Below are 26,539 nucleotides of genomic sequence, written 5' to 3'. Positions count from 1 at the left end.
CACCTGCGACCGACACCTGAAGTTCAACTAAATTACTGTATTGGCATTTGTATCTTGATTAATTGATCGTTGCTATTGATGGGTCAAAAAAATGAATATCTTCCTTGGGCAGCTTTTGTTTTTCCTTTGCCTTCTGCCTTTCCCTCAAGCAAATTATTCTTTTCAGCAAGATGTCTAAACGTTATAACTTCTAAGGTCACCAATAGACGAAAGACATACATAATACAGCAGTGTTTCTTAGAGGTTTTAAAATCTGTGAACTTCTAATTTCAAAACTCTGGGAATGGAGATCCACACACGGATTCTCAAGGTTGAGAAACACTACAACAGAGAACATCAGAATTAGCAAGCTAGGCTCTCGGTCTGCTTGTGGAGGCTATTTAGCTATTTACCAGCCAGTGTGGTAAATAGCTATTTATTATTTATTATAATATCTATTTGGCTGCATATATTGCCATGCTGATCCATGCACATATGGGCAAAAGCAAAACAATGCTTTGAAGGATGGTAGCCTTGCCCTGAACTTCTAAATCCTATATATATCAGTGGCTTCCAACCTTTTCTATACCCCGCTAGAACGCTTCTGATATATTCTCGTACCCTTTACAAAAGTTCGAAATAACAGCAACAGATTATGCATATACACTATAATTTTTAAAACCCAAGTTTTCACACCCACTGGAATATCGTCTTGCACCCCAGGGGTGCAAGCACCCCCGGTTGGGAACCCCTGCTATATATAAATCTATATTGAGATCCAGTTTGGCCTAGTGATTAAGGTGCCAGCCTAGAAATCGGGAGGTTATGAGTTCTAGTCCTCCCTTAGGCCTGGAAAAAATGTCTGGGTGACTTTGAGCCAGTCGCTCTCAGCCTAACCCACCTCACAGGGTTGTTGGTGGGGGGGGGAAATAGGATTATTGACACCTTGAGTTTTTTTTAACAATGTCATCTTGAGTTTGTTTAATAACAAAGGATAAGAATCTAATTAAAAAATACTTCGACCACTACAAACAGGAGCTTCTAAGAGTCCTTTTTTGATGTGGAAGAAGCTCCTCATTTTGGATAAGCAGGAATTTGAGGTAATATTGGTAGGCTCCTGGTAGTTCCTAATCTATCTGTCTGGCTGCCCCCAATCTAAGGAGTTAAAATAATTTTCCAACTTCACTTAAATCTTACATTTAGCCTCCAGAGAGCTATGTCTGCAGCTTATAAAAGAATGGACTGATTTCTAATTATACTGAAGAACTGTGGCTGGCGCACAGTGACCTCCATCTCTTATTATATTGCCATATTCCACAGCTGTTTTAACTCCAGGAGCTGGGCATTATTAAAAAAATTATCATCTTTGCCTTAGGGCTACTGAGCTAATTCATCTGTTCATTTGTTGGCAGAGACTAAGGCTGTCTTTTAAAAGAGGCTTTTCAGATTAGTTTAGCCACACACTCTCTTGCTTCCTTGGCTCTGCTGCAGCAACAAAGCTAACACACAATGACACATGTGCACGCGCACACACCCTCTCCCAGTCAGGCATTAGTAGCCTACTACTTCTTTTAAAGTAGTAACAATTTGGAAACAGTCCAAGTATACCTGCCTTCTCAAACAAATTGAGTTTTAAAAGTCTGCAGTAGCAACTAGTTATGGTTGGCACTAACTGGCTATGTCTTTTAATCAACAAGTCCACCAGCAGTTGTGTTTTTCATTTTAGGCTCTAATTTCTAATGAACGTACTTATAAGAGGACCCCAGAGAACTTCCTTCAGGGCCAAGGGGCCTACCCGTCCCTCATTCTCAAGAATTGTTAATAGCCAAAGCTGGTCCAGGTTTATAAGCCAAATTATTTAGATGGGTGCCAGATTAAGATGCTCTGGAGTAACATGCATTGGCTACTATATATAGGTAGTCCTTATGACCAAAAAAGAGCCCCAAATTTCCATTGCTAAGCAAGATAGTTAGGTGAATTTGACTCATTTTTATGACCTTTCCTGGCACAGTTGTTAAGTAAATCACTTCAGTTTAAGTTAGTAACACGTTTATTAAGTGAATCAGGCTTTCTCATTGACGTCGTCAGAAGGTTGCAAAAGTGGGTCACATGATCCTGGGACATTGCAACCAGTCATAAATACATGCCAGTTGCTAAGTGTTCCAATTCTGATCACTTGACCTGTGGGGACGCTGCAAGTGTGAAAAATGGTCATAAGTCACTTTTTCAGTGCTGTTGTAACTTCAAAAGGTCACCAAATGAACGGTTGTAAGTTGAGGACTACCTTCGTAAGAGAATGAATGGGTTTTACCTACACATGGAGGGAGAAATGTATGTGGCACCAACAATGCTTTCATGAAGAATCCCCTTTGCTCCATCCCTTGTTACTTTGGGTTAGGCTCATGTTGCAGGAGGCAGAACAGCACCGTAAGGTTGAAGACATTCACACCGTTCACAGATGACACACAGGCTCTTGTTTCATATGGTATCATTTTACTAAAGAACATCTGTATACTGGTGGAAAAGTCTGGCAGGCATCTGGGCTTCCCTCGCCATCCTAGGGTAGCATCCACCGCTTTCCATATCTGCTGGGACAATAAAGTGCTCCAAATGGGAAAAGCATGGAGAGGATCTGCATGCAGAGGTGCATACATTCTTCAAGACTGTTGGCCCCAATTCCCTAATGTTCCTCAGCCACCTAGCCAATCCTTATCTCCACTGTAGCTCTAGCGCCGTACATGCCTTGTGTAGACCAACCAAGATGAAGGCAATAAGGGCAATTAAATGTGGTCTAGAAATTCCCCACGGCCCATTGTCAAACGAAGGACACCTTTTCAAGCATGAGCAGATGCTGCTGAATAAGAACTGAAATATTCGTAGAAACAACTCCAAGTTAACATTCCCACATCAGGCAATGCCCATCCCCTCGTATCCAAGGAACGGTGCTTACTTTCTTAAAGAACTCTGCTACGGATTGACAAGGCGTATCTTGTGGTTAATTAATTACCACCTGGACAAGGAAGTCACCTGTTACGTTCCCTCTCCTGTCTCTAGCAAAAGCCTGTATCTCTGAATAAGGGCTCCACCTTCACCTTTTGAATTTTCCCTTTGGCTTTAAACTTTCACCTCCATCACTGCATCACTCTCCACCTTTAAGTAGATGTGGCCCAGCTGGGACTCCACACGTCCCATGATTGCACAGGAATGATGGTGGAAGTTAAAATGTGACATGGCTATGGATGTGCGATACGGCTGTCGTCCAAGCCAGCCAGGCTGTGCATTTGTGCGGTTGCTTGTACTGGCCGCCAGAATCGGATCGGGAAACTAAGTTAAGTGCTTTTGATAATGAAACGTAATCAGTGCAATCCAATCCAACATCATAGAACTCTTTGGGGTTACAGGAAACTCTTTTTTTCCCCATTACCAAAATGCTTAGAAGACTCAACTATCTGCTGCAGGAAGACTGTGCTGCAGTCTGGCTTGGAATAAACAGACCCTTTTGCAAATGATCAGGTTGCAGCAAAAAGAAGGGGGGGGGAAATGTAAAGAAGACGCTTGAGAACTATGGTATGACTATCAGTAACGCAACATAATTGCCACATTACAACTCAACTGCACAAAAATTGATGTCCCTGTATGCTGTATCTACTGGTATCTGTATCTAGGTTAAGTTTACAGAGGAGCAAAAAGTGCACCAGTTTCCAGTGCTCCTTTCAGTCTGAATTTCTTCTTGCTCCCTCATATTCTTCTTGCAAGCACCCACGGCACGCAGACGGAGAGTTTGACTTTACAACGGCCACGTTTCCAGTTGCTCCCTTCCCAAGTAGTAACATTTGAAGAGTAGTGAAATGTGTGTGTTGTGGGGTGGGGGGTGGGGAGTGTAGATGTGGGTGTCCCTGGGATTCCATACTTCTAAAGTAAGTCTGCAGATTTTCCACGTGGATTTCCAGGCTCCAGGGGAAACAGATGGACAGACACGAAGATATTTTACAAAGGCTAGGGATTATGATTCCGTTCCCTTTCTTTTGGGGAAAAAAAAAACCCCTTCCCAGCCGGCTGTACAGAGTCCCCACCCACCAGATGCCCGTTCCCCGGCTGCCCACACTCTCCCTTTCTCCAGATGTCTGCAAGGTCCTTCACTTGTAGAGCAGGTGGACACGGCTCCCGTCGCAATTGTTGCGTCCCAGCTTGTCAGCCTGGTCAGCCACCAGGCAACGGACAAGTGGCAGGCTGGGCTGGTAAAGGTTGGGGCCGGTGGCTGCTGAAGCTGAAGCTGAGTTGTTGAAATGGTTGTCAGCCGCGCAGTTGGAGGAGCGCCGCCGGGAGCGGAGTTGCTGCCGTTCTTTCAGCTGCTGCTGGAGCTCCGAGACACGCTCTTCTTTCTGTCGGGGAGGAGGGAGGGAGGGAGAGGGTCTATGAAGCAATGGGGCAAGACCTCCCCTAGTATCCCGCTGGAAGGAAGGGATGTTGGCGCAGGTTTTATTATGTGCCATCAAGTTGGTATTGACGCTAAATGGTTTTTCTCTGCGACCTGTCCCCAACTTGTTCCTTTAGAATTTGGACACAGGAAGGAGGCAGCTGTAATCCTCCCCACCCTAAAAACACCCCACCAGAACCAAACTCAAGTCCAGGGAGGTTGCCCAGCAATCAAAAGAGAGCTCAATTCTCCTGCTGTTTTACACTCAGTTCTGTGGGCTGCTCAAGTAGTATATTCCAAGAAGAGTACGGAAGGTGCTCGTGAAGAGGAAGCAGTGTGGCGCCGCATTCTTAGTCTTTATAGAAAGTGTGGCCAATTTGCACCTCCAGGGTTGCATTCTCCACCAATGATCACTGAAAAGGCTCACCACGGAGCTTCCCACAATTCTGAGGAAACTCCACCCAAAAACATAGAAAGAAATCCCATGCCACCTCCCATCATGCTTTGCCCTCTGCCCTGCAGGTTATCTGTCTGGATCAGGGGTAGGCAACCTTGGCTCTTTTATGACTCGTGGACTTCAACTCCCAGAATTCCTGAGCCAGCCATGCTGGCTGAAGAATTCTGGGAGTTGAAGTCCACGTGTCATAAAAGAGCCAAGGTTGCCTACCCTTGGTCTGGATCGATGAAAGTTCTCTACTGTGCATTATTAAGTTGTGCGGAAAATACAACTGAAAATGGACACCGGACTGATCATCACTCCCTGACTGCCCCTCCCCAGATACATACAGTCCCCACCTCGGCAATGATCTTCTCCAGTTCACGGTTCTCCTTCTCCAACATCCGTGATTTCTCTTCCTCGTTGTTGTTGGTGGAGGAGCCAGTTTTCATGGTGTCCTGTTGCTCGGACTGCCATTCTCCCCGGGTGATAAGACGCCGCATCTGAAACAGGAACCACACTTCTGCAGTTCGTGGCTAGGAAAAGGCTGCGCAAGATAGCCAGAACAGGCAGACCAGATGTGCTTCTCAATTTTTTCAGCTCCCAGGCCAGAAGGTCTGGGATGGGCTAGACCAGATCTGGGCATTTTATGGCCTCTGGGCCACATCTGACTCTTTGGATGTTGCTATCCAGCCCACGTGAAGTCCACCGAAAATTGGAAGTCAAATGTAAGTGGACACCATGCATGCAATACAACTGCATTGCTTTTATTTTGAAGGCAGCTATTTCCCCCCCCCCCAATTTATAGATGTGCGTGCATGCGTGCCTATGGACCTTCACGGCCCTTTTGGTTTGGCCCTCCACAATAGTCCCAGTTTTAGGTGGCCCTTTGGGAAAATTAATTGTCCAGTCCTGAGCTAAAGAATGACTTAAGCAATGTCAGAGGGGAAGTGCTTACCTTGGGCACAAACAGCACAACCAGTGTGATATAAGAGGAGAAGACGATGGCAAGTGAGGCAAAGGCAAAGGCAGCATCCTGTTGACTGCTGAGGATCATGGTCACGGGGGCCGTGATAAGACACAGCACCTACAAAAGGGAGAGGCAGCAGGCAGTTAGAGAGCTTACACCGGAAAGCACACCCAGGAAATCCTACGGCAGGATTTTACAACCTTGACCAACCTAAGGCGTGTGGACTTCAATCGTCGGAATTCTCTAGCCGTGGTAGGAATTGTCACGAAATTTGCTTCTAGCCTTCAAGGCTCACCCTGCCCCTATGGCCAAGGAGAGATAATACCCTAGACATCATCCAACAGGACAGGCTGGCTTTCTGAAAGCAGATGGTTATCACTGAGCAAAGCTCAGCAAAGCAAAGCTTCCTGGCTGAGCTGCAGTCAGGTGTTCAGAAGCTCCCCTCCAAAAGTGTCAGCCCTACTGGGTAGACCACGCCAGGAAATCAACTCTACAGGAAGGTTAAAACCGCTTTTATTGAGATTGGGTAGAATAGAATCATCCAGGTCTGACTGTATCTCCTACTACTCCTTCTAAAATACACTATAAATGTAGAATTATACATTCTAAATATGTTTGGTGAATATACTAAAGTATACACTAAAGTATAATTACCCTTGTAGTATGGCTGCATTATTATCCTTCTCACCTTTTTTTTACTATCTTCTCTTATTGGTATCATTATTATAATTATTACTTTGTTGTTTTGCATATAGACGGAGAGTCTGTACACCGGAGATAAAGTCCTTGTGTGTCTAATCACACTGGGCCAAATAAAGTAATTCTATTCTGTTCTGTTCTGTTCCGCTCTACTCCGCTCCTCCCCACTCTCCACTCTATTCTACTCTTAAAGTATTTTTATAGTTCAGTGAATCTGCCACTTCCAAAGATTATCTAGACATCCTGAACTTAAAAAAAATGTTCTACCTCTTGTTGCCTTGGCAACAGGGCTGGCATATATGTGAGGATCATCTTCCTTCCTCTTTACAAAAAGAGATCTTACATGCAACCCCAACTGAGGCAAAGTAGCCCAAAACAAGACGACTGCATGACACGTTAGAAGTGGCCCAATCCCCATTCTGATCCCTGCTAAGGCAGAAATGTTGGCCTAAACCTCGTTCCTTTTCTTTAGACTGAGGAGAAACGGAGTACTCTTCCAATTACTTGTACATTGCTGTACTCAGAAGCTCAATTGGCAGAGATGACTGTCAATCATTTGAAACAAACCACTTACAGCCACATTATAGATTGCCATGCCCACAGCCCGGTGGTCATTGATCTTCTCTGTGGAGACTCCCTTTGTCTCATAGGCCAGGAAGATGCCTAGAAGCAGAAGCAGCCCCTTGAAGCCATAGAAAATACCTGCGGGGAGGAAGAAATGTGAAGGTGGTGGAAGGTGAAGAGACCCCAATGGAAGGGTGGGTGTAGGGGGGGAACAACCCTAGGAAGGGTGGGTAGCAGTAGATTCTGCCTCCCTTATTAACTCTTTGGGTAGTAGGTAGCTCATTTCTTTTATGAAACATTCAAGGAAGCTTATAAGAAAAAAACCCCCCACATAGTAATAAAGCGAGAATCAAAGACAAATTTTTAAAAACACAGATTTTAACAGGACTTTAAACCGGCCTCCCCCCTCTTCTAAGGATTAAATCTCCCCAATCTTCCAGGTAGCCTAATTGCTGGTCATTGTAGTGGAAGTACCAGATGGAGGAAGAAGGCTTGTCTAATCAGCTTCAAAACAGTGCAAAAAAGCATTTATGCCCAGGATTATGGAGGGAGCCACCTGGCTGTCTCCAGGATCCCACTCAGTCCCAATCTATGTCCATCCTTATCCCCTACATTGATTTTTTTCAGCCCTCAAGCATTTCCTCCCCAGTTTCCCAAAACAATCCGTTGTTTTTTTTTGAATGGTAAAATACACATATGCAGAAGGCACACCTGGGGGGACTGGGCAGTAGACAAGAAACCAAAAAAATATTCGGGACACCATGCGTCAGTCCAGAAGGCAGGAAAGTGACCAAGTTGTCCACTTCTAAACTAAGGCAAGACTGGGCAGGGTTACAGAGCTAGCCAAGGAAAAGAAAGGAGACCGAAACCTCGAGATGAGCGGAAGTGGATTTGGGACAAACCCGCTTCTTCTCCAGGAGAGGCTCACCCAGCCAAGTGTTCATCTTTTCTGAACTGCAGTGCTCCAATTTGGGTAGGATCAGCACGTCGATGTCACTTTTCGGCTCCTCTTTGGTAAATTCCTTGGGGGTGGGGGGTGGGGGGTGGGGAGACAGGATTAAGACATCGGAAGCAGAAGAGCCAAAACAGATATTAAACTGAATAAGGCAAGGTATGCTGTTAACCCTTTCTTAAGGCAGCACTATAAGGGCCAAGATGATTATAGATATATATACCTGTCTCAAGCACATACAGTATGTAGAAGAATATAAAGAAGCATATATAAAGGAATACCCTAATCAAGGAAACACCAAGGAGTAAATCACACACCCCTCAGCCATACTGGCAGGGCAAGCAATTGCATATAAAAAGAGAGCAAACCCCACTTCCTTCTAGCACTGATGACGTTACCTGGCTGGGTAATAAAACACCTGCAAGAAAACAACCAAGCTTAGAGAGCATCAGGACTCCACAGTTCAATCCTGATATTCTCTTTTCTAAAGAAGGGTACGGAAGAGGGTGAAACTGTCATTTAACAACAGCAATAGCATTTAGCCTTACATACCACCCCATACTACTTTACAGTACTCTCTGGGCAGTTGACAACGTAATATCAAGCACGGGAAATCAGGAGTCCAGACAGTTCGGATAAATATAAAAGTTTATTGCAAGCTTAAGCTCTCTACAACAGGGGTGCCCAGCCCCCAGTTCGTGGACCAGTACCGGGCCGCGGCATGCAGCAACTGGTCCACACAAACAAGCAAAGCCCCATCCGCGGGATGCAGGCAGCACACAAAACCACGCCCCCTCCGGTCTGCAGAAAAACCTCTCTTCATGTTACTGGTCCCTGGTGCCCAAAAGGTTGGGGACCTCTGCTCTACAAGAATCAGTACTATTAACTGTCAAAGCAAATTGACGGTAGATAAGAGTCTATGGAATTCAAGGTGGGTTGGACTTAGGTCTCTTGTGGGCGCCAAGTGACTCAAGACTAATGACGCATTTGATCCATCCCTTGGGCTCAGCCTAGTCATCTCCTACAGTAAACCTTATTTGCCTATTGCCCCCATCAATCTGGCTCCTCATTTTACCGACCTCGGAAGGATGGAAGGCTGAGGCACCCTTGAGCCCCCTCAAGATCAAGCTCCAGGTTGTGGGCAGAGTTTGCCTGCAATACTGCACTCTAACCACTGCGCCAGCAGGTCTCCTAGTGGTGCATTTAAAGTGCAAAAAGGACGCATGGATGGTTTTTGTGGCCATTTTCCTTGCTCTGCTTTTAAGTTTCTTAATTAATAACCAGAGCCCAGCTGAAAAATAATCCTAAGTAAAATTCGGAAAGAAAGTTTAGCAACATTTTCTCTCTCACACACACGCATGTACCTTTTATATCTTAAACTGCATATCTTTACATATCTTGCTTTATACGTAACTGGGGTAGCTTCAAGTTCAAAATTATAGGGCACCAGCTTTCATGTACAGTTAGGAAAAAAGGAATTTTCTAATAAGTTGGTTTTATAGAAATATATGGCTTGCTGTATAGAATCCAGGCTCTCTGCAGGTGTGATGCAAAGGCACCTGTGAAATTGGATGGTTTCATCAACATGAGGAAATGGGTGTTGTGACATCACACTGCAAACGTCTGTCCCTTACATATCTGCACGCAATATCATGATGAATGTACAAAAGAGCAGAGCTTGCATTCATATTTCACAATGATCATTTTGTCATTTGCATCTCTTCTTGTGATATACTATTAGGTCAGGGGGAAGGAACACTGAAGTTTTAGCCCCTTCCCAGAACATTCAGCCAGAGAAGGAACTGACCCTGTGATAGGTCTTTAGATATATCCCAACTCACACTGGGAGTCACCATTCAATTAAGATATGAACAAAACTGCCAAGAATGGAGAGGAAAGCAATAAGGGGGAAAAACAATCTTCTCAATAGGTTGTTATAGGGAAGAGGAGAAGAAACTGCAGGGACATACCAAACAGGTGAGAGGTGGGAGCTGACCAGGCTGAGCCCAGGGAAGGGTCAATCCCATCATCTCCCACATGATATCTACAACTGCAGATATGCTGTAAAGGTCAGTAATTAGCAGCAGCTTGTAAAACTCAAGACTCAGAGGTTTAAGGTGAGCTTACAGAAGTCACCTCTGCTTACAACTGTCTCTGTTGGCTGGGCCAGTAAGTATTGCTGCACAAAATTCCAAAAACTGAATGAATTGGTTAACCCAGGGGTAGGCAACCTCGGCTCTTTTATGACTCATGGACTCATGGACCAAGCTGGCTCAGGAATTCTGGGAGTTGAAGTCCATGAGTCATAAAAGAGCCGAGGTTGCCTACCCCTGGGTTAAACCATGATTAAGGCAAGTATATGACGTGAATGCAGCCAGCACACATTATTGGGAGGGGGGGAAGAGAGACTCAAAAACATGAGGAAGTAAATATATGGGAGATTATGGGGGCAATGGCATCAGGGAAGAAGCAGGGGAACTGGGCCACAGAGGAGAAATAGTGAGACAGGCATCCAAGAGATGCAGACTTTTCTACAATACCCTGGGACAAACACTTGTTTTAGTTACGGTCCACCGAGCCAACCCTGACTCCTGGTGACTATATGGACAAATCTATGCAGTTTTCTTGCCAAAATGTTTAGAGGAGATTTGCCAATCGCCTTCTTCCTAGGGCAGAGAAAAAGTGACTGATCCAAAGTCACTCACTTTATTCCATGCCTAAGGCAGCAATAAAGAATTCTCAATTTCCTGGCTTCAAATTTAGCGCTGTTAAGCTTGACTGCAACTGTTGGCTTTTTCTGTTAAAAAAAAAGAGTGGTCAATGGAATGAGAACCATCTCCAGTAACATGGGACTAGTAGTCCTCTCTGTGGTTCCTGAATGACACCTTGCAGGAACTACGGCCTGTGATGAGGGCTATTACAAATAACAACAACTGGGAGGCCACAAGGCCCCCCTCATGGATCTAATAGGAATGTGGAATCTTCTCTTGAAGAGGCTTTTAATATAAGAGTAGGTAAGCATGTTTGATAAAGCAATACTTCATTGCTGAAAAGGCAAGACTTTCTGGTTCAGGCTAACATAATTTTTGCCTCTTTAACTCGCTACAACTTTGTGGGCTAATGATAGAAAGGCAGTTTTGTACGCTCCGTGGAATTTTTTAAAAATTGTTGTTTCATACATCTTAGTACTAACAGAACCAACAGCCGTTTCAACAAACTGGAACCCCTGAACCCATAGCTTGTTTTAAAATGATGCCACCTTAGTATGTTACCTCTGTTGTGCGTTTCAGTGGGTTAACTATTTGCCAGATAGCCAAGATGACAAAATCAAGCCCAACCAGCAATCCAACAGTGGCATAGAGTTTCCAGGTTTCCAAAGTCTGCGGGGGGGAAAAAGGAGAGAGAGAACTGGAGGCTAAACCCACTCAAAGGAATGGAATAGAATATATGAAATTTCACGGATACTGGAGACCACGTATTCTAGCTGCCTGGGGATTCAGACCATAGATCCATCTAGTCAACTATAATAATAATAATAATAATAATAATAATAATAATAATAATAATAATAATTGTTTACCCAATGTCTTTATCGTGTATTATTGGGTACTATGGAAACAATACACACCTATTTCACATGTTTCATTTTTCTGATTATGGGAACAACAGTTTTCCCCGAGCTGGTGCCTTCGTGGTTGGTCTTCAGACTCTCATAAGCCTGGGAATTGAAGTGAATGTTACCTGGAAGGCATCAGGCTGAGGAAAGTTGAGAAAGTGTGGGAAACCCAAGACCTTGTGTCAAAAGTTTAGTGGAAAAAGTGGGCTTAAAGTAATAAATAAGACAACACAAAGATGTTCTGGGAGACAAGTTGTGTGCAAATACATTCCCCCCCCCCACACACACACACAAATTCCTGTTTTGTATCCAGAGAGGACTGGAGAAACTTATTCCAGTCACAACAATATCAGACTGGATGGTTCAATGGTCTGATTTAATATGAAGCAGCCTTCTAAACGTGCCTATGAATTTAAGTTCTGTTCCTGCAGTGACAGTTCCTTGGGAAACTTATCAACATAAATGTAAGAAAACAACACTGTAAAGCAATAAATCAAAACAAAACAGCAAAGTTCAGCAGAGTTTCAACAAGAGGCTAAGGGCGCACACACACAGAGGAAGAAAGCAAGGAACGCGGCTAAGGAACACTGACAATTTATTTATTACGCCTTTTCTTTAGTATGGTTGTAAGATCAAATTTACTGATCCTCCCACCCTGAAAACGGTGTGCTCCCCTCCAAATCGGCAGCCAGTCGTAAACTGTAGCAAAACTCAGATGTAAATACACTGGGTTAGATCTGGGTTTTGCTAAGATTTATGAACTTCTGTGTCAAACCCTAAGGACACACCCACCAGATAGAAAAGATAAAAGTATCTGGCAGAGTAGGGAACTCTAATCTCTATCAACAATTATTTTAGTGGAACAAGGGTGTGGTGTGATTTCAAGATTAAATTCCTGTGGAATAGAAAAACGATGAACACCCTTGCAACTTTTGAGCAAATATTGCCAATTCCGTCTTGGTGTGGCCTCAAGCCAATTCTGAATTGTTTCCAAGAATAATAGCGTTCAAAGGAAATATAAGGTACATCCAAATGCTTTCTCGGTACTACTCGCTTCGTTTGAACGATTTAGCCCAGAGTGATAACAAGACAAAACACAGACCTTCCGTCGTTCTTTTTTCTCTTCCTTTTTGGTGAAGACGGTATGTACCCACCAGATTTTGGTGAACATGCTGCCGTAGCCAAGGCTAAAACCCAAACCCAAGAGCCACAGCCGAGCCTGGAAGTGGGGTAGGGGAAAGAATAGTAAGAAAGCAGAACTATTTACTATCAGATTTGTCTAGTTCTAAAATCCATATTAAGTCAATACCTTCGTTTAGAATATCTCATCACAAAAGAATGTCAGAACTTCCTGAAAGCTCTCAATCAACCAAGAGAAGCTGGGACTTTCCCGAGAGTTATCTATAGCCTACCACGGAGAGACGGTGAATTTTCTAACACTACAGGTAATTCTCAACTTACAACAGTTCAACTAGTGACCATTTGAAGTTACAACGACACTGAAAAAAGTGACTTGTGACAGTTTTTCACACTCAAGACCATTGCTTGGCAACTGACTCATATTTACAATGGTAGCAGTGCCCCAGCGTCATGGGCTCACCTTTTGAGACTTTCCGACGAGCAAAGTCAACAGGGAATCCAGATTCATTCAACAACCATGTTACTAATTTAACAACTGCAGTGATTCACTTAACAGCTGTGGCAAGAAAAGTCATGAAACGGGGCAAAATTCACTTAACAACTGTCTTGCTTAGCAACAGAAATTTGGGGCTCAATTCTCAATGGTGGTCCTAAGTCAAGGACTACCTGGAGATAGAGACGGAGAACCACCTGAATTCTCTCTCTCATTTGAAAAATGTTATTAAGCATTAAATCTTATTAAATGGCTTGCCTCCCAAAAGTCATGGTGCCAGACTGGACAGCCTCTTGTCTGAAATGATAAAGGGTCTTCTGCTTGAGGAAGGGGTTGGACTAGAAGACCTCCAAGGTCCTTTCCGACTCGGTAATTCTGTTATTTCAGAACTGAGGCCACCTAAATGATGTCAAGGTTTAAAAATATATATAAAAATAGCCCTTCTACTGGCAACCCCGACAGAGAATGAGGTGGCTGGATGGAGTCACTGAAGCAGTAGGCGTGAGCTTAAATGGACTCCAGAAGATGGTAGAAGACAGGAAGGCCTGGAGGAATGTTGTCCATAGGGTCGCGATGAGTCGGACACGACTTCGCAGCTAACAACAACAACTGGCAACCTTGGTGGAGCAGTGGGCTAATGCCTCCTTAAGTAACACCAGCTGCCTGCAATTAGTGCAGGTTCGAGTCCCACCAGGCTCAAGGTTGACTCAGCCTTCCATCCTTCCGAGGTAGGTAAAATGAGGACCCAGATTGTTGGGGGCAATTAAGCTGACTTTGTAATAATGCCGCTTGGGGGTGTGTGTGAAAGCCCTAACAAGCAGGCATATACATAGAATGAAGGCTATTGCTAAGCACATTGGTTTGTGCTTCTTAGATTGTAAGCCGCCCTGAGTCTTCGGAGAAGGGCGGGATATAAATGGGATTAATTAAAAAAACAACCCAATTCAGCTGTTTCTTCATTGCAATATTGCAGGTTAGAAATGCTATGATTGAGATTGTGCTGTGCTGCCTATTAAAGATTTTTCCCAAATTGTGGGATGTTGTGATATTCGTGCACAACAATCTGAAAACATCCTTGGGTTTACATAAAACTGAGATTATGAGACTAGCATTCAATAGTCTTTCAAAAAAACACAACACTTTTAATGAATTTTGGTAAGTTCCACAAGCTGCCAACTGTGCCAGCTAAATGCCAGAGTTTCCACTGAAGGTTGTGGCAAACCTTTTCATCTGTTTTTGTGTCACAAAACTTCTACAGGGCAAAGACTTTAATCTACTATTTACCCAGTAGAGATCAACAGCACAAGGTATTTCAAGAATCAGTAGCCAATCAGATTTTGTTCTGCCTTAATGTTATAGGACTTTATTCGTGTGTTTTGACCTAAAATTACAAGATAATATTAGAAATGTTTTGGTTATTTTGGAGCAACAGAATGAAAAACAGTTCTGCACTGATCTTAGATGCACCGACATTTTGAACTGGATTTTCTTATTTAGAGTTCTAGAGCATATGAATTTGGAGATAATTTTATTAAATAGGTAAGATCAATTTACACTTCATGGAAAGCACAAATGAGTTTTAATAGATAACTAATAAAACTCTGTGAGATTCAAAAAAAGTCAAAGATGCCTACTGTCTCGTCTTGTTTTACTGAATAGACATAACACGAATCACTAGAATAAGATTAAAAAAGTAACTTATAAGTTAAGCCTTTTGCAGATGACTGGTGTTAGTTTTGGAAGCTCTACTAGATGGAGTTGAAACATTAATGGGAAAATTAAAGGTCTTTGGTATGCTAGCAGGTTTTAAGATTAATAGTTGAAAGACAAAGATGCCTACAAAAATATGGAAACAGAAGATCTAATAGAACTGATGGAGAAAGCTGGTTTAAGATTTTTTAAAAAGTAATTACTTGGGTATTATGATGATGAATATGAATCAAATTATAATATGAATCATATTATTTTGAAATTATTATTTTAGATATGGAATGAAATTAAAAAGGACATGTTAAGATGGAAGAAATTAAAACTGTCACTATTAGGGAGAATTTATTTCATAAAAATGTTTTGCCCAGAGTGATGTTTTAAGAACTTATGTACTATTCAAGCAATGGTAAAAAGATATATTAAATTTTTTTGTTGTTGTTGTTGGTTGCGAAGTCGTGTCCGACCCATCGCGACCCCATGGACAACGTTCCTCCAGGCCTTCCTGTCCTCTGCCATCTTCTGGAGTCCGTTTAGGCTCAGGCCTACTGCTTCAGTGACTCCATCCAGCCACCTCATTCTCTGTCGTCCCCTTCTTCTCTTGCCCTCAACCTTTCCCAGCATGAGGCTCTTCTCCAGTGAGTACTTCCTTCTCATTAAGTGTAAATTTGTATTGCAAGGGAAAAAATACAAGTTAAATATAAAGAGTTATAAGATGTAAAGGGCAGAGGAAGATTGGGTTAACCTGACCTGAAATTGTATTTTGCAGTACATTTATGGTATTTTGATATCATAAAGTTAATGTGGATCTTAAAAGCTATTTTATTAGAAGTGCCATTTTGAAAGCGTGGAATAGATATAACTCCAGACTGAGCCCCAAAAAACACCTCTGGGGATCTCAGCACAAAAAGCATTTTTATAGAAGAGAAGCAGCAGACAAAGACAAATGATTACAGTAAAGGAATTATTGAAAAATCACCAAGGGGAATAAAAAAAATCAAATCAAGAGAGCAATTGATGACAGAGAAATAGTCATCATGTCAACGGTTTTCCCATTTACACTTATCAGGAAGATTTAAAATGGATAAAAAGACTTATGATATAGGGCAAGGTCAGACAGAATTTGAAATTAATTGTGTACCAGTGGTGAAGATCTTAAAACTTACCTCTTTAAACAAGCTGGCCTGGCCTGATGGGACGGGGTGGGAAATGACTTTAATTTTAAATTTGTATTAATTTATGGGCATTGTTTAATCATGTTTTAATAATTTTAATTTTTGTATCTAGTTTTTATGTATTGCCCTGTTCACCGCCCTGAGTCCCTAGGGAGAAGGGCGGTATACAAATTAAATTAATAAATAAATAAATAAATAAATTGCTAAAATGTATAAAGTTTTGTTGAAATTTTATTAGATATGCCATTTTGAAAGTATTCAGGGGTGTCAAACTCAATTTCATTGAGGTCCGCATCAGCATTGCGGTTGCCCTCAGGGGGCCGGGTGGGTATGGCCAGGGTGGGCGTGGCCTACTGGGTGGGCGTGGCTAGAGTGTGTATGGCCTACTGGGTGGGCGTGGCCAGCTCTACATCGTTCGCATCAAGGGTGCCTATGGGGGCCTGGGCAGGAGTGGGACAGATCTGAGGGTCTCTGGCAGAAGGAGGGTCTCTGGGCCAGGGCCAAGGCAGTGGGGGCCGTTCCCTCACTGTTTCCAGGATGGCTTCGCAAGCCGCATGAAACCACGGGCCGGATATGGCCCCCGGGCCTTGTGTTTGACATGTCTGGAATAGATATAACTCCAGACTGAGCCCCAAAACACCTCTGAGGATCTCAGCACAATGATGGCAGAAAAAATATCTAGAATGTATAAAGGCAATTCAAATATGTGTTGAAATATGACCAACAGGAATGGACTTGCTTGGTAGACATCTAAAAATGTTTAAAAAAAATAGGATTCACATGCATACCTTGATGCAGAAGGTTTTAAAGATTAATATTCAATTGAAGCCAGAATTTTTCTTGTTAGGATAGATGGATAAACGGTTAGAAAAGAACCATGGAAGATTATTTCAATGTGTGATTACTGTAGCATGATTATTATATGCACAAAGATGGAAAGAGTCTGCATTATCCACCAGGGAAGAATAGTTGGCAAAATTGACAGAACTTGCTGAGATGGACAAATTGACTTCTTTGATTAGAGAAAGGTCGTTATGGACACACATCAATCACTGGAAATCTCTTATAGATTTTTTGCTTGAGAAAGAAAATGACCTTGTGATTTATGGTTTTGATGCTTAGAAAGAATAGATTATAGAAAGAATGGAATTATAATGAAATTGGAGAATGGTTTGATTAGGAGCATACATATAACGGCCAAGAGGAATATCGAAAGCCATTTTTTTTTATATATATGCTTTCTGGTTTTTCATTTTTTTTCTCTATCTTCTTTTCTTTTTTTCCTTTTCCCATTTACTTTGCTATGTATTTTTCTTTGAATCTATCTATTGTTATCTTTGTAAAATGTCTTAATAAATATTATTTAAAAATATTTTTGCCTCTAATAATCAATAACATTGCTATCTATTTATCATGTGGTGGGATGGAGACCTTTGTTTAAAATAAAATGTTTCCAACAGCAATACAGTACTGTCCACTGTTAAGACAGCATGTCGGGCCAGATACAGTATTTCCTTTATAAAACGCAATTCTGGTTGAGCAAAGGTTAGCTTCCTAACACCATTCCCTCAAAATCTAGCACTGACAGAGGAATTTATACTTTCGGCTGCATATTAACACATTTAAATATTTAGGAATATCTTAAATATATATATTTTCACACAAAGAAAACCCTAGTTAGGGTATCTGTTCAACTTTGGGGGGCACTGATATGGGAGTAGTTATGATGCTGCCTATTCCAGTTCTGAACTGTGTCCATTGATTTCCACGGTAGTTCTCAATTCTAAAATGGAATTAGAAATAGAGAAGACTTCATTAAAAATATATATATATGTCATAAATTGGTCTAGAGTGCATGAATAATCCAGGTCTGGTAACTGTGGTTCTCCAGAAACTACAGGATTGTAGCTCCTAGCATCATTGACCATTAGGTAAGTTGGTTAAGTATGCTGGGAAATGTAGTTCAGTGGCACGTGGAGGCCTCAGGTTTCCTGCTCTTTGTTTAGCTATTAAACTACCAGGATGTTCTCTAAAGCTTTAGAGCAGCCACGATGTACCTGGCAAACAAAAGGGAAGAGGTCTTTGCTGATGTGAAGGCCATCCAACCCAAGTGGGAAGACAGCTGCCTGGGCCAGTGCACAGCCCACAGCTGTCATATTGTTGAGATATGGCTGTGAGTTTTGGATGTATCTGTAAAAAAAGAAGGGCAGTGTCAAGGTCCAAGCAGAATCTGGAATACAAAGGGTTTGAGCCACCAGCTTCCAAATTACTATAAGATCAAAATAAAGTATTACGGCTGAATGAACTAGACCAGGGGTAGGCAACCTTGACTCTTTTATGACTCGTGGACTTCAACTCCCAGAATTCCTGAGCCAGCCATGCTGAGGGGAAAGGGAGAGGTTTCCAAGCCGAGTCATGCTGGCTCAAGAATTCTGGGAGTTGAAATCCACGAGTCATAAAAGAGCCAAGGTTGCCTACCCCTGATCTAGACAATATCCATTTTGACTAACCAATTTTAAAAGCAATCAGATTCCATTTGATTTTTAAAAAATATTCTAATTTATGTTTTTGAATCATTGAATTGGATCCTAAAGGAGCCTTACCATGCTTAAGTGAAATAAACAAATGCTTAACCATTCTGACTGTTTTGGGTGAATATGCCCGTCTAAGAAGCCAACTCACTGTGACTTGATATTCCATTTCAGTTGACTCTAACATGGTACCTTTGTTCAGATACTCAACTTGTGCTGGCGGGGGATTCTGGGAATTGAAATCCTAATATAACTGGAGGTTGTCAGATTGGGGAACCATAAGCATTACAATGTGACAGTATCTAGATTGCTACAGGTCCCTAACACTTGATCTGTCCTGATTGGCAAATTGTGCTCCAGAGTTTCAAAATCCAGAAGTTGTTCTGGATATATTGGGAATGGGACTTTGAATGCAAAGTATGCCTTCACTCAGCAGAAGAAGCTGGATGTATTAAGTAGAATCACTTGTCAGTGAGATGAGCAGCATATAAAATTAATAAATAAATAAAGTACCACCCACCTGACATGCCCATTGTAGATGTTGAAGGCCAAGCAAATGATGGCCAACAAGATACCCAAACTTGAGAGCACCGAAACAGAAATGAAGAGCTTCTGGGAAAGGTACCGGAAGGTGATGATGACCTTTGTATAATCTGCTGGTGGGACACCACCTGCAATGGAAGATATGGGAAGAAGAAAGGAATTCACATCACAGGCTTTTTCACCCTTGAGGACCACTCGGAGGCTCCAACTGGTACAGAATGCAGCCGCGAGAGTTGTGTTGGGAGTCTCCCGATACTCCCATGTTACACCCCTGCTCCGCGAGCTGCATTGGCTTCCAGTTGTCTTCCGGGTGAGATTCAAGGTGCTGGTAATGACCTACAAAGCCCTTCATGGCATGGGTCCGGAATACCTCAGGGAGCACCTGCGGCCGGCATCAACTTCCCTCCGCCCAGTGCGCTCCCACAGAGAGGGCCTCCTCAGGGTGCCACCGGTCAAAGAATGTCGACTGGTGGCCCCCAGGGGGAGGGCGTTCTCTGTGGGCGTGCCGGATTTATGGAACCATCTTCCGGTTGAGCTCCGGATGGCGCCCGACCTTTGCTCCTTCCGGCGCGATCTAAAGACTTACCTGTTCGAACAAGCCGGCCTGGCCTGATGGGTGATGGGTTTGGGTTTTATTGTTTTTTATGTATTTTAACTTAACTTATTGTTATAGTTTTTGGGCATCTTGTTTAATCTTTTTTAACTTTTGTATTCTTGTTTTTTAACATGTATTGCCCTGTTCACCGCCCTGAGTCCTTCGGGAGAAGGGCGGTATACAAATATAATAAAATAAATAAATAAATAAAATACCTGTTAAGTTCCTCACCCTACAATTTCACTATTAGAGTGATTCTGACTCACTTGTTAAATAGCCTCAGGTAAACTGGAAAGAACTGAGTTGTATCTTTAAGTAACCGAAAGTGTCTTATACTGATTTACTTGAGATGTTCTGTTGAAATGATCACTTGGCTGTGTGTTACAGCAGCACAAAACATGAAGCAATTTCAGGATTTTGTCTCAATTCCTGACCTCAGAATTAAACTGTTGGAATGTACAGCTTTGTTTTGATCTTGGAACACTTGAAATCGCCAGCTTCAGTTGGAAACAGTATTTCAGTGCTTACTTATATCCAAAATAGTCAAAACGCCATTGCTCGAAATGATTTTGTTTGACGTTTGGAACAAAGCAATATTATTTTATTTTAAGCTCAGAACACTTAAAACACTTTGAGCTCAAAACATTTCGCACACTCCTACTCACAATGAACATCTTTCAGTCTCTTACCAATCCACTTGTCATTGCTATACCAGGAGAGGTTATCCTTAGTGCTGTCATAATAGCCAATCTTCTTGTAGACACCATCTGTTGACAGAGAGAAGAATTCTAGACAATAGAAGAATCAAGTAATGGATTTACGGAAAGATAAGACTATTGGACCAGTTTTTAAACTGCCAGAATGCCGGAACTGAATCTTTTAAAAAATAGCAAGAGCATAGCCACACCTGATTGCCTTTTATAAAAGGAAACACGCTAAAATAAATCCTATATAATTATGTTGAATGGAACATTTCTACATAATTATACAGTATTTATTGTGAGGCGCTGATCATTGTAATGTTGAATAATTCCTTGCCCTCGGTGGGGATATTATACAGCTTTGTGTAACATGGCAAGAGATGGCATTGCTCCCAAGCACAGTTGTTTGATTCACCATCTATGGTAACTGTTAAATGCAAGCCTTTGTTTTAGAGCATCTTCTAAGCAGTATATTTCTACGAGCTGCAATCTCAAAAAAAAGTAATGGGGAGAGAACATGATCGTAAGAGCAATAATTTCCTGGAAGGTAATGACACACATCTGACTTTGCCGTTTCTCCACAAAATCCTCTAAACAGGATGTACAGCTGTGTTGCAGCAGAAGTCCAATTTCAGGTGTGTGTGTGTGTATGTGTGTGTATTGTGTCTATTTATTCGAAGGGAAGGATTTCTATAGAGTTGTGCAAAAGTGCATGTATGAAGAACACAGAGAAAAAAACATTTCCCCATCACTCTGAATAAAGGGGAAAGGTAAACCCCCGGTGACATAAATTATACCGCAGGGTTATTGGCACACACCCAATTAATAGCAAAGGAAGGGGGGGAGGAGCAAAATGAATCCTGCAAATTAAAAGGCAAACTGTAACACTGCATGGTTCCCACACGGTACAGGCCTCAATTTACAACCACAAATGAGCCCAAAATTTCTGTTGTTAAGTGAGGAATTTGTTAAGTGAGTTTTGCCCCATTTTACGACCTTTCTTGTCACAGTTGTTCAGTGAATCACTGTAGTTAAGTTAGCTACACAGCTGGTTAAGTTAGCTGCACAGCTGGGATATTCAGAATATTCCACTTCTTTCTATGGGGGGTGAGTTTTTACCCCCCGTAGATAGGGCTCGCAACTTGGAAGTCCTCCTAGATTCACGGCTCACTTTGGAAGATCATATAGTGGCTGTGACTAGGGGGGCTTTCGCCCAGGTTCGCCTGGTGCGCCAGTTGCGGCCTTATCTAGACCGGGATGCCCTGTGTACAGTCACTCATGCGCTCGTGACCTCTCGTCTGGACTACTGCAACGCTCTCTACATGGGGCTTCCCTTGAAGACCACTTGGAGGCTCCAGCTGGTACAGAATGCGGCCGCGAGAGTTGTCTTGGGAGTCTCCCGGTACTCCCATGTTACACCTTTGCTCCGCGAGCTGCATTGGCTGCCAGTTGTCTTCCGGGTGAGGTTCAAGGTTTTGGTAATGGTTTTTAAAGCCCTACATGGCATGGGTGCGGAGTACCTCGGGGACTACCTGCTGCCGGTGTCAGCTTCCCTCCGCCCTGTGCATTCCCACAGAGAGGGCCTCCTCAGGGTGCCACCGGTCAGAGAATGTCGGCTGGTGGCCCCCAGGGGGAGGGCTTTCTCTGTGGGCGCCCCGGCTTTATGGAATCAGCTGCTGGTTGAGCTCCGGATGGCACCTGACCTTCGCTCCTTCCGACGCGACTTGAAAACCTACCTGTTTGAACAGCCCGGCCTGGCCTGATGGGGGATGCGTTGGGGTTTTTTATTGGGGATTTTTTACATTTTTCTATTGTTTTTAGTTTGGGCTCGTGTTTAATTCTCTTTTAATTTTTGTAATTTGTATTTTTATATATGCCCTGTTCACCGCCCTGAGTCCTTCGGGAGAAGGGCAGTATACAAATATAATAAACTTAAACTTAAACTTAAGTGAATCTGGCTCCCTCATTGCCTTTGCTTGTCAGAAGGTCGCAAAATGGGATCACACTGCAACCGTCATAAATATGACTCAGTTGCCTAGAATCTGAATTTTGGTAACACGGCCCTGGGGATGCCGCAATGGCCATCAGTGTGAAAAATGGTCATAAGTCACTTTTTCAGTGCCATTGTAACTTCAAATGGTCATTAAATGAACTGCTGTAAGTCAAGGACTACCTGTCCCCCCCCAAAAAAAATCCAAAATGGAAATTACAGCATACCTGTGTGCATTTGGGGGAAAAAAAGAGGATTAAAGGGCAGAAATGATGTGAGTCTGATGTTTTGGCAGCTGTTTCATGTGGCATGGGAGTCAGCTTGATGTTGCAATCTATGGGAAAACCCTTAGTGTGGAGCATCCTGAGGACTCTGCTCACCCTGAAGCTGCTCAATGAGGGTCCAGGCCATCCGAGAGCCACTGGCATCGAAGACCACATGTCCCTGGGGAGTGAAGGAAATCGTGTTAAGAGAAGGTCCTCATGGTGGCAGTCTGGTTTGGCACTCTTGCCGGTGCTAATTGGGGCAGAGTCCCACATCCCAACAGTAAGAAGAAGAAGGATTGTTTTTCTCTGGTGGGAAGAGGTTTCAGAGGAGAAATGTGGCAGTTATCATAGAAGGATGTGAAATTAAGAAGGTGAGTCACCTTGACCCTAGATTGTACAGTTCCAGTACAATCTGAGTTCCAGAGCAAAGTTTCTGAGAATCTCAGTGTTCAAAAATATGGGACAAGTAGTTCAAGGAGTAAGTCATCATTGTGAAGAAACATTGTACCTGAAAGTGTACATGTAACCTCAGTGAAAGGTCATGAACAAAGTAGTTTTTGTTCTGCAACCGGGAGACCTATCCTTGATTTACTATCTTTCATGACCTTTTCCTTAGTATTATATGTCCTGTATCAATAAAAGGTAAAGGTAAAAGTTTCCCCTGTCCAATTGTATTTGACTGTAGGGGGCGGTGTTCATCTCCGCTTCTTAGCCAAGGAAACCATTGTTGTCTGAAGAAGCTTCTGTGGTCATTTGGCCAGCAAGACTATACGCCGAGGTGTTACTTTCCCACCAAAGTGGTACCTATTGATCTACTTGCATTTTGCATACTTTTCAACTGCTAGGTTAGTTCACTCCATCATGTGGTACTTAGATCTCAAACTGCCAACCTTTTGGTCAACAAGTCCAGGGTCTTAACCACTAGGCCAGAGGTCCCCAACCTTTCCGGGCTCAAGGAACGGAGGAAAGGAAATCAAGTGTAAAATTGGTGCCATGCGCACAGGGCCATGTACACTGGCGCGGCTCCAGCAGCCCCATTCGTGCATGCGTGAACAGCTGCTCAAACCAACTGGGCTAGCTGAGCATGCGCGAATGGGCTGCAGACACCCACTCTCATGCTAGCATCCCCTTTCACACCCACACGCATGCACAAATGGGCCATGGGCCCTAGCATGATTGGGGCGGAAATGCGCGTCCATGTGTGCGTGTGCACGGGCCAGCTGTTTCCGCAGCCCGCTGGCCAAGAGCCCACGGCCCACTCCCGGGCAGCGGACCATAGGTTGGGGACCCCTGCACTAGCCCATCATGTCCCCATCCTGTACTAATACTTCTGTATATATTTCTTTTTTCCCTCCCATCAGTGTTTCTTGACAACCTATTACTACTACCTTTAAAACCAAAAGCTCTAAAAATTCAAATAGGCTTGGAAGGAGAAGGCAGGATTTTTGATCTTCCTCAAAATAATCTTACTAGATGACCCAGAATTTTGACAGACTTGCCTATGGATAGATCCTGAATATTCTGCACACCAGATTTCCTGCCCTCAAAAGATCGGTTTCAAGGGATCACTCACCGAGACCCCCTCAAAAGCTGAAGAGTTGAGTGCTCGGTAGATCTCGTCTGTAATGGTTTGGTTGTTGTAATTGAAATCTTCAAGACGCAGTCCTTTCTTTACCAGTTCAGCTGAGGTCTTGTTCAACGCAAGGGCTAGTGCCCAGATGGCATCATAAGCCAATGGGGCTTCCTGGAAACCCCCAGTCTCTTCCGGAGATTTCTCTACGCGCTTTGTCAGTTTCTCAATGAATTCCTGTGATGTCTGTAGGGAACCAAGAAAAACAACATTCTTCCTTGTTGCAGAAATTGATAAATATCGGGATTCTTTTAATAAAGAAAAAGAAACAGCAAAAAGTGAAATGCAACTTTTATAAATAAACAGGATTTAATACTTCCATAAAATATGTAAAATATTTTATATTTGCAAAGCAGTAAAATATTATATTGGGTAATATAATTGCTCTGTGGTTTTGATGCTTTTATAAACTTTCCTCTTTACCCAGGCTTTTCTGACAGAATGCCTTGTTCCATTTAGATGGGTTTAAAAATTCTTTGCATGATTTTAATTCTAGCATATTATTTTTATTGTTATTATATTTTGTATTTTTAATGTTTTTATTTAATTTTTATTGTACGCTGCTTTGAGATTATGTTCTTAGTATTATTAAATGGTTTATAAACAGATTAAAAACAGAAATCTTGCTGTAAAAAGTTTGAGAATAATATTGATTCAGATTTATTGTAGTTGGTTTCATAATTAAATGCAAAAGAATGTATGGTTTTCTAAAAGGAGAATTAATCTAAAAAGGAGAATTAATCTTATTAGAGAAATCAATAACCGTTCAGCTACTCAAGAGAAAACTCTGGACTCTAATTTTAATCGAATTAGAAATATTACTTTATACGGTGATTCAACTCTTTTTAAATGGGAAGGAACATTTCATGAAACAATTTTATTTTCTTTTTTAATAAAATCAAGGAGCAACTTTGGGGGGGGAATGCATTTGCTTAACTTGAACAATATTAAAAAAAATCTCCTGCCAATGTATACAATTTTGATTAATGATCTGTAATAAAATAAAATATGTAATTATTTTACATGCAGTCAGCATGCCATCGGATGCAGCACATGTCTTATACTGCCAAATCTTCTGTAGAGCGAACAGGTCCAAACCAAGGAATGTCATTCCCAAATAAATTTGCAGGTCTGTTTTAAAAATCAGGAGGAGTCTGGCAGGCCTAAGCTTTTTTGAATTACAGCTCACTTCATCAAATGCACAGGGTGGGAAAATCAATGCAAGATTTAAATTAAAGATGAGGTCAGAGAAGAAGAGAGCGGGGGGGGGGGGGGAGACCAGGTGCTTATGTCTTTTAAGAGAATGTATTCCACTAAAAAGGCACTGTTAGGCCTTCTTCTGATTTTGGCTACCGCGGATTAACTGGGTTTTCATTTTTGAAAGACATGGCCGTGTTCCTTGCCTGCTGCGGCTCTTCCTCACCATATTAGAAATGCTGCGGGTGTTTTCTGGGTTCAGCATGACGATCTCCGTGGTGATGTGTCCCTCCACCGCCTCCCTCATCTCTTCCTCCGTGCAATTAATGTTTGCGTCCTTGATGCGGAACCAGTTGTCAGCATACCAGCCAATCAGGAACCAGACGTATTTCTTTCCAAACAAACGCTCCTTATATACCTGCCACCATTCACAAAGGAGGAATAAAAGAAGGTAAACTCGCAAACCAGAGGAAGCCACATTTCCAGGCAGTAGGAGATCACACCACTACAGTACAGAAAGGGTTTCATTGAATACATACAGGTAGGCGGAAAGAAAGTGTGGGGAGATTTGCTATGCACTAAGCACTGGAAAGGGATGTGGTGGCTCAGTGGGTTAGGATGCTGAGCTTGTCTATCAGAAGGTTGGCAGTTTGGTGGGTCGAATCCCGAGTGCCGCGTAACAGAGTGAGCGCCTGTTACGTGTCCCAGCTTCTGCCAACCTAGCAGTTCGAAAGCACGTAAAAAATGCAAGTAGAAAAATAGGGACCACTACGGTGGGAAGGTAACAGCGTTCCGTGCGCCTTTGGCGTCTAGTCATGCCGGCCACATGACCACGGAGACGTCCTCGGACAAGCGCTGGCTCTTCGGCTTTGAAATGGAGATGAGCATCGGCCCCTAGAGTCGGAAACGACTAGCACGTATGTGCGGGGGAACCTTTA

At 42.8% G+C, this 26,539-nt stretch overlaps 1 protein-coding gene across 1 annotated transcript in view; it reads right to left on the bottom strand.

The window, feature by feature from the left end:
• Positions 1-2,475: 2,475 nt before the first annotated feature.
• Positions 2,476-26,539, bottom strand: part of GABBR1 (gamma-aminobutyric acid type B receptor subunit 1) — a 45,567-nt gene continuing 21,503 nt past the window's right edge. Inside the window, exons 6-18 of the mRNA XM_081320082.1 lie at positions 25,828-26,019; positions 24,348-24,590; positions 22,889-22,952; positions 20,507-20,584; positions 19,200-19,350; positions 18,206-18,338; positions 12,736-12,852; positions 11,290-11,397; positions 7,994-8,087; positions 7,076-7,203; positions 5,791-5,919; positions 5,192-5,335; positions 2,476-4,361 (exon numbers count right to left, since the gene is read on the bottom strand). Coding sequence (XP_081176208.1) covers positions 4,116-4,361; positions 5,192-5,335; positions 5,791-5,919; positions 7,076-7,203; positions 7,994-8,087; positions 11,290-11,397; positions 12,736-12,852; positions 18,206-18,338; positions 19,200-19,350; positions 20,507-20,584; positions 22,889-22,952; positions 24,348-24,590; positions 25,828-26,019 — 1,827 coding nt within the window. The 3' untranslated portion in view covers positions 2,476-4,115. The remainder of the gene's footprint in view (positions 4,362-5,191; positions 5,336-5,790; positions 5,920-7,075; positions 7,204-7,993; positions 8,088-11,289; positions 11,398-12,735; positions 12,853-18,205; positions 18,339-19,199; positions 19,351-20,506; positions 20,585-22,888; positions 22,953-24,347; positions 24,591-25,827; positions 26,020-26,539) is intronic.

Source organism: Vipera berus (assembly GCF_964194415.1).
Source record: "Vipera berus genome assembly, chromosome: 2".
Lineage (NCBI taxonomy): Eukaryota > Metazoa > Chordata > Lepidosauria > Squamata > Viperidae > Vipera > Vipera berus.
Note: the sequence above shows the minus strand (reverse complement) of the source record. Positions and strands in the feature narration are given on the sequence as shown.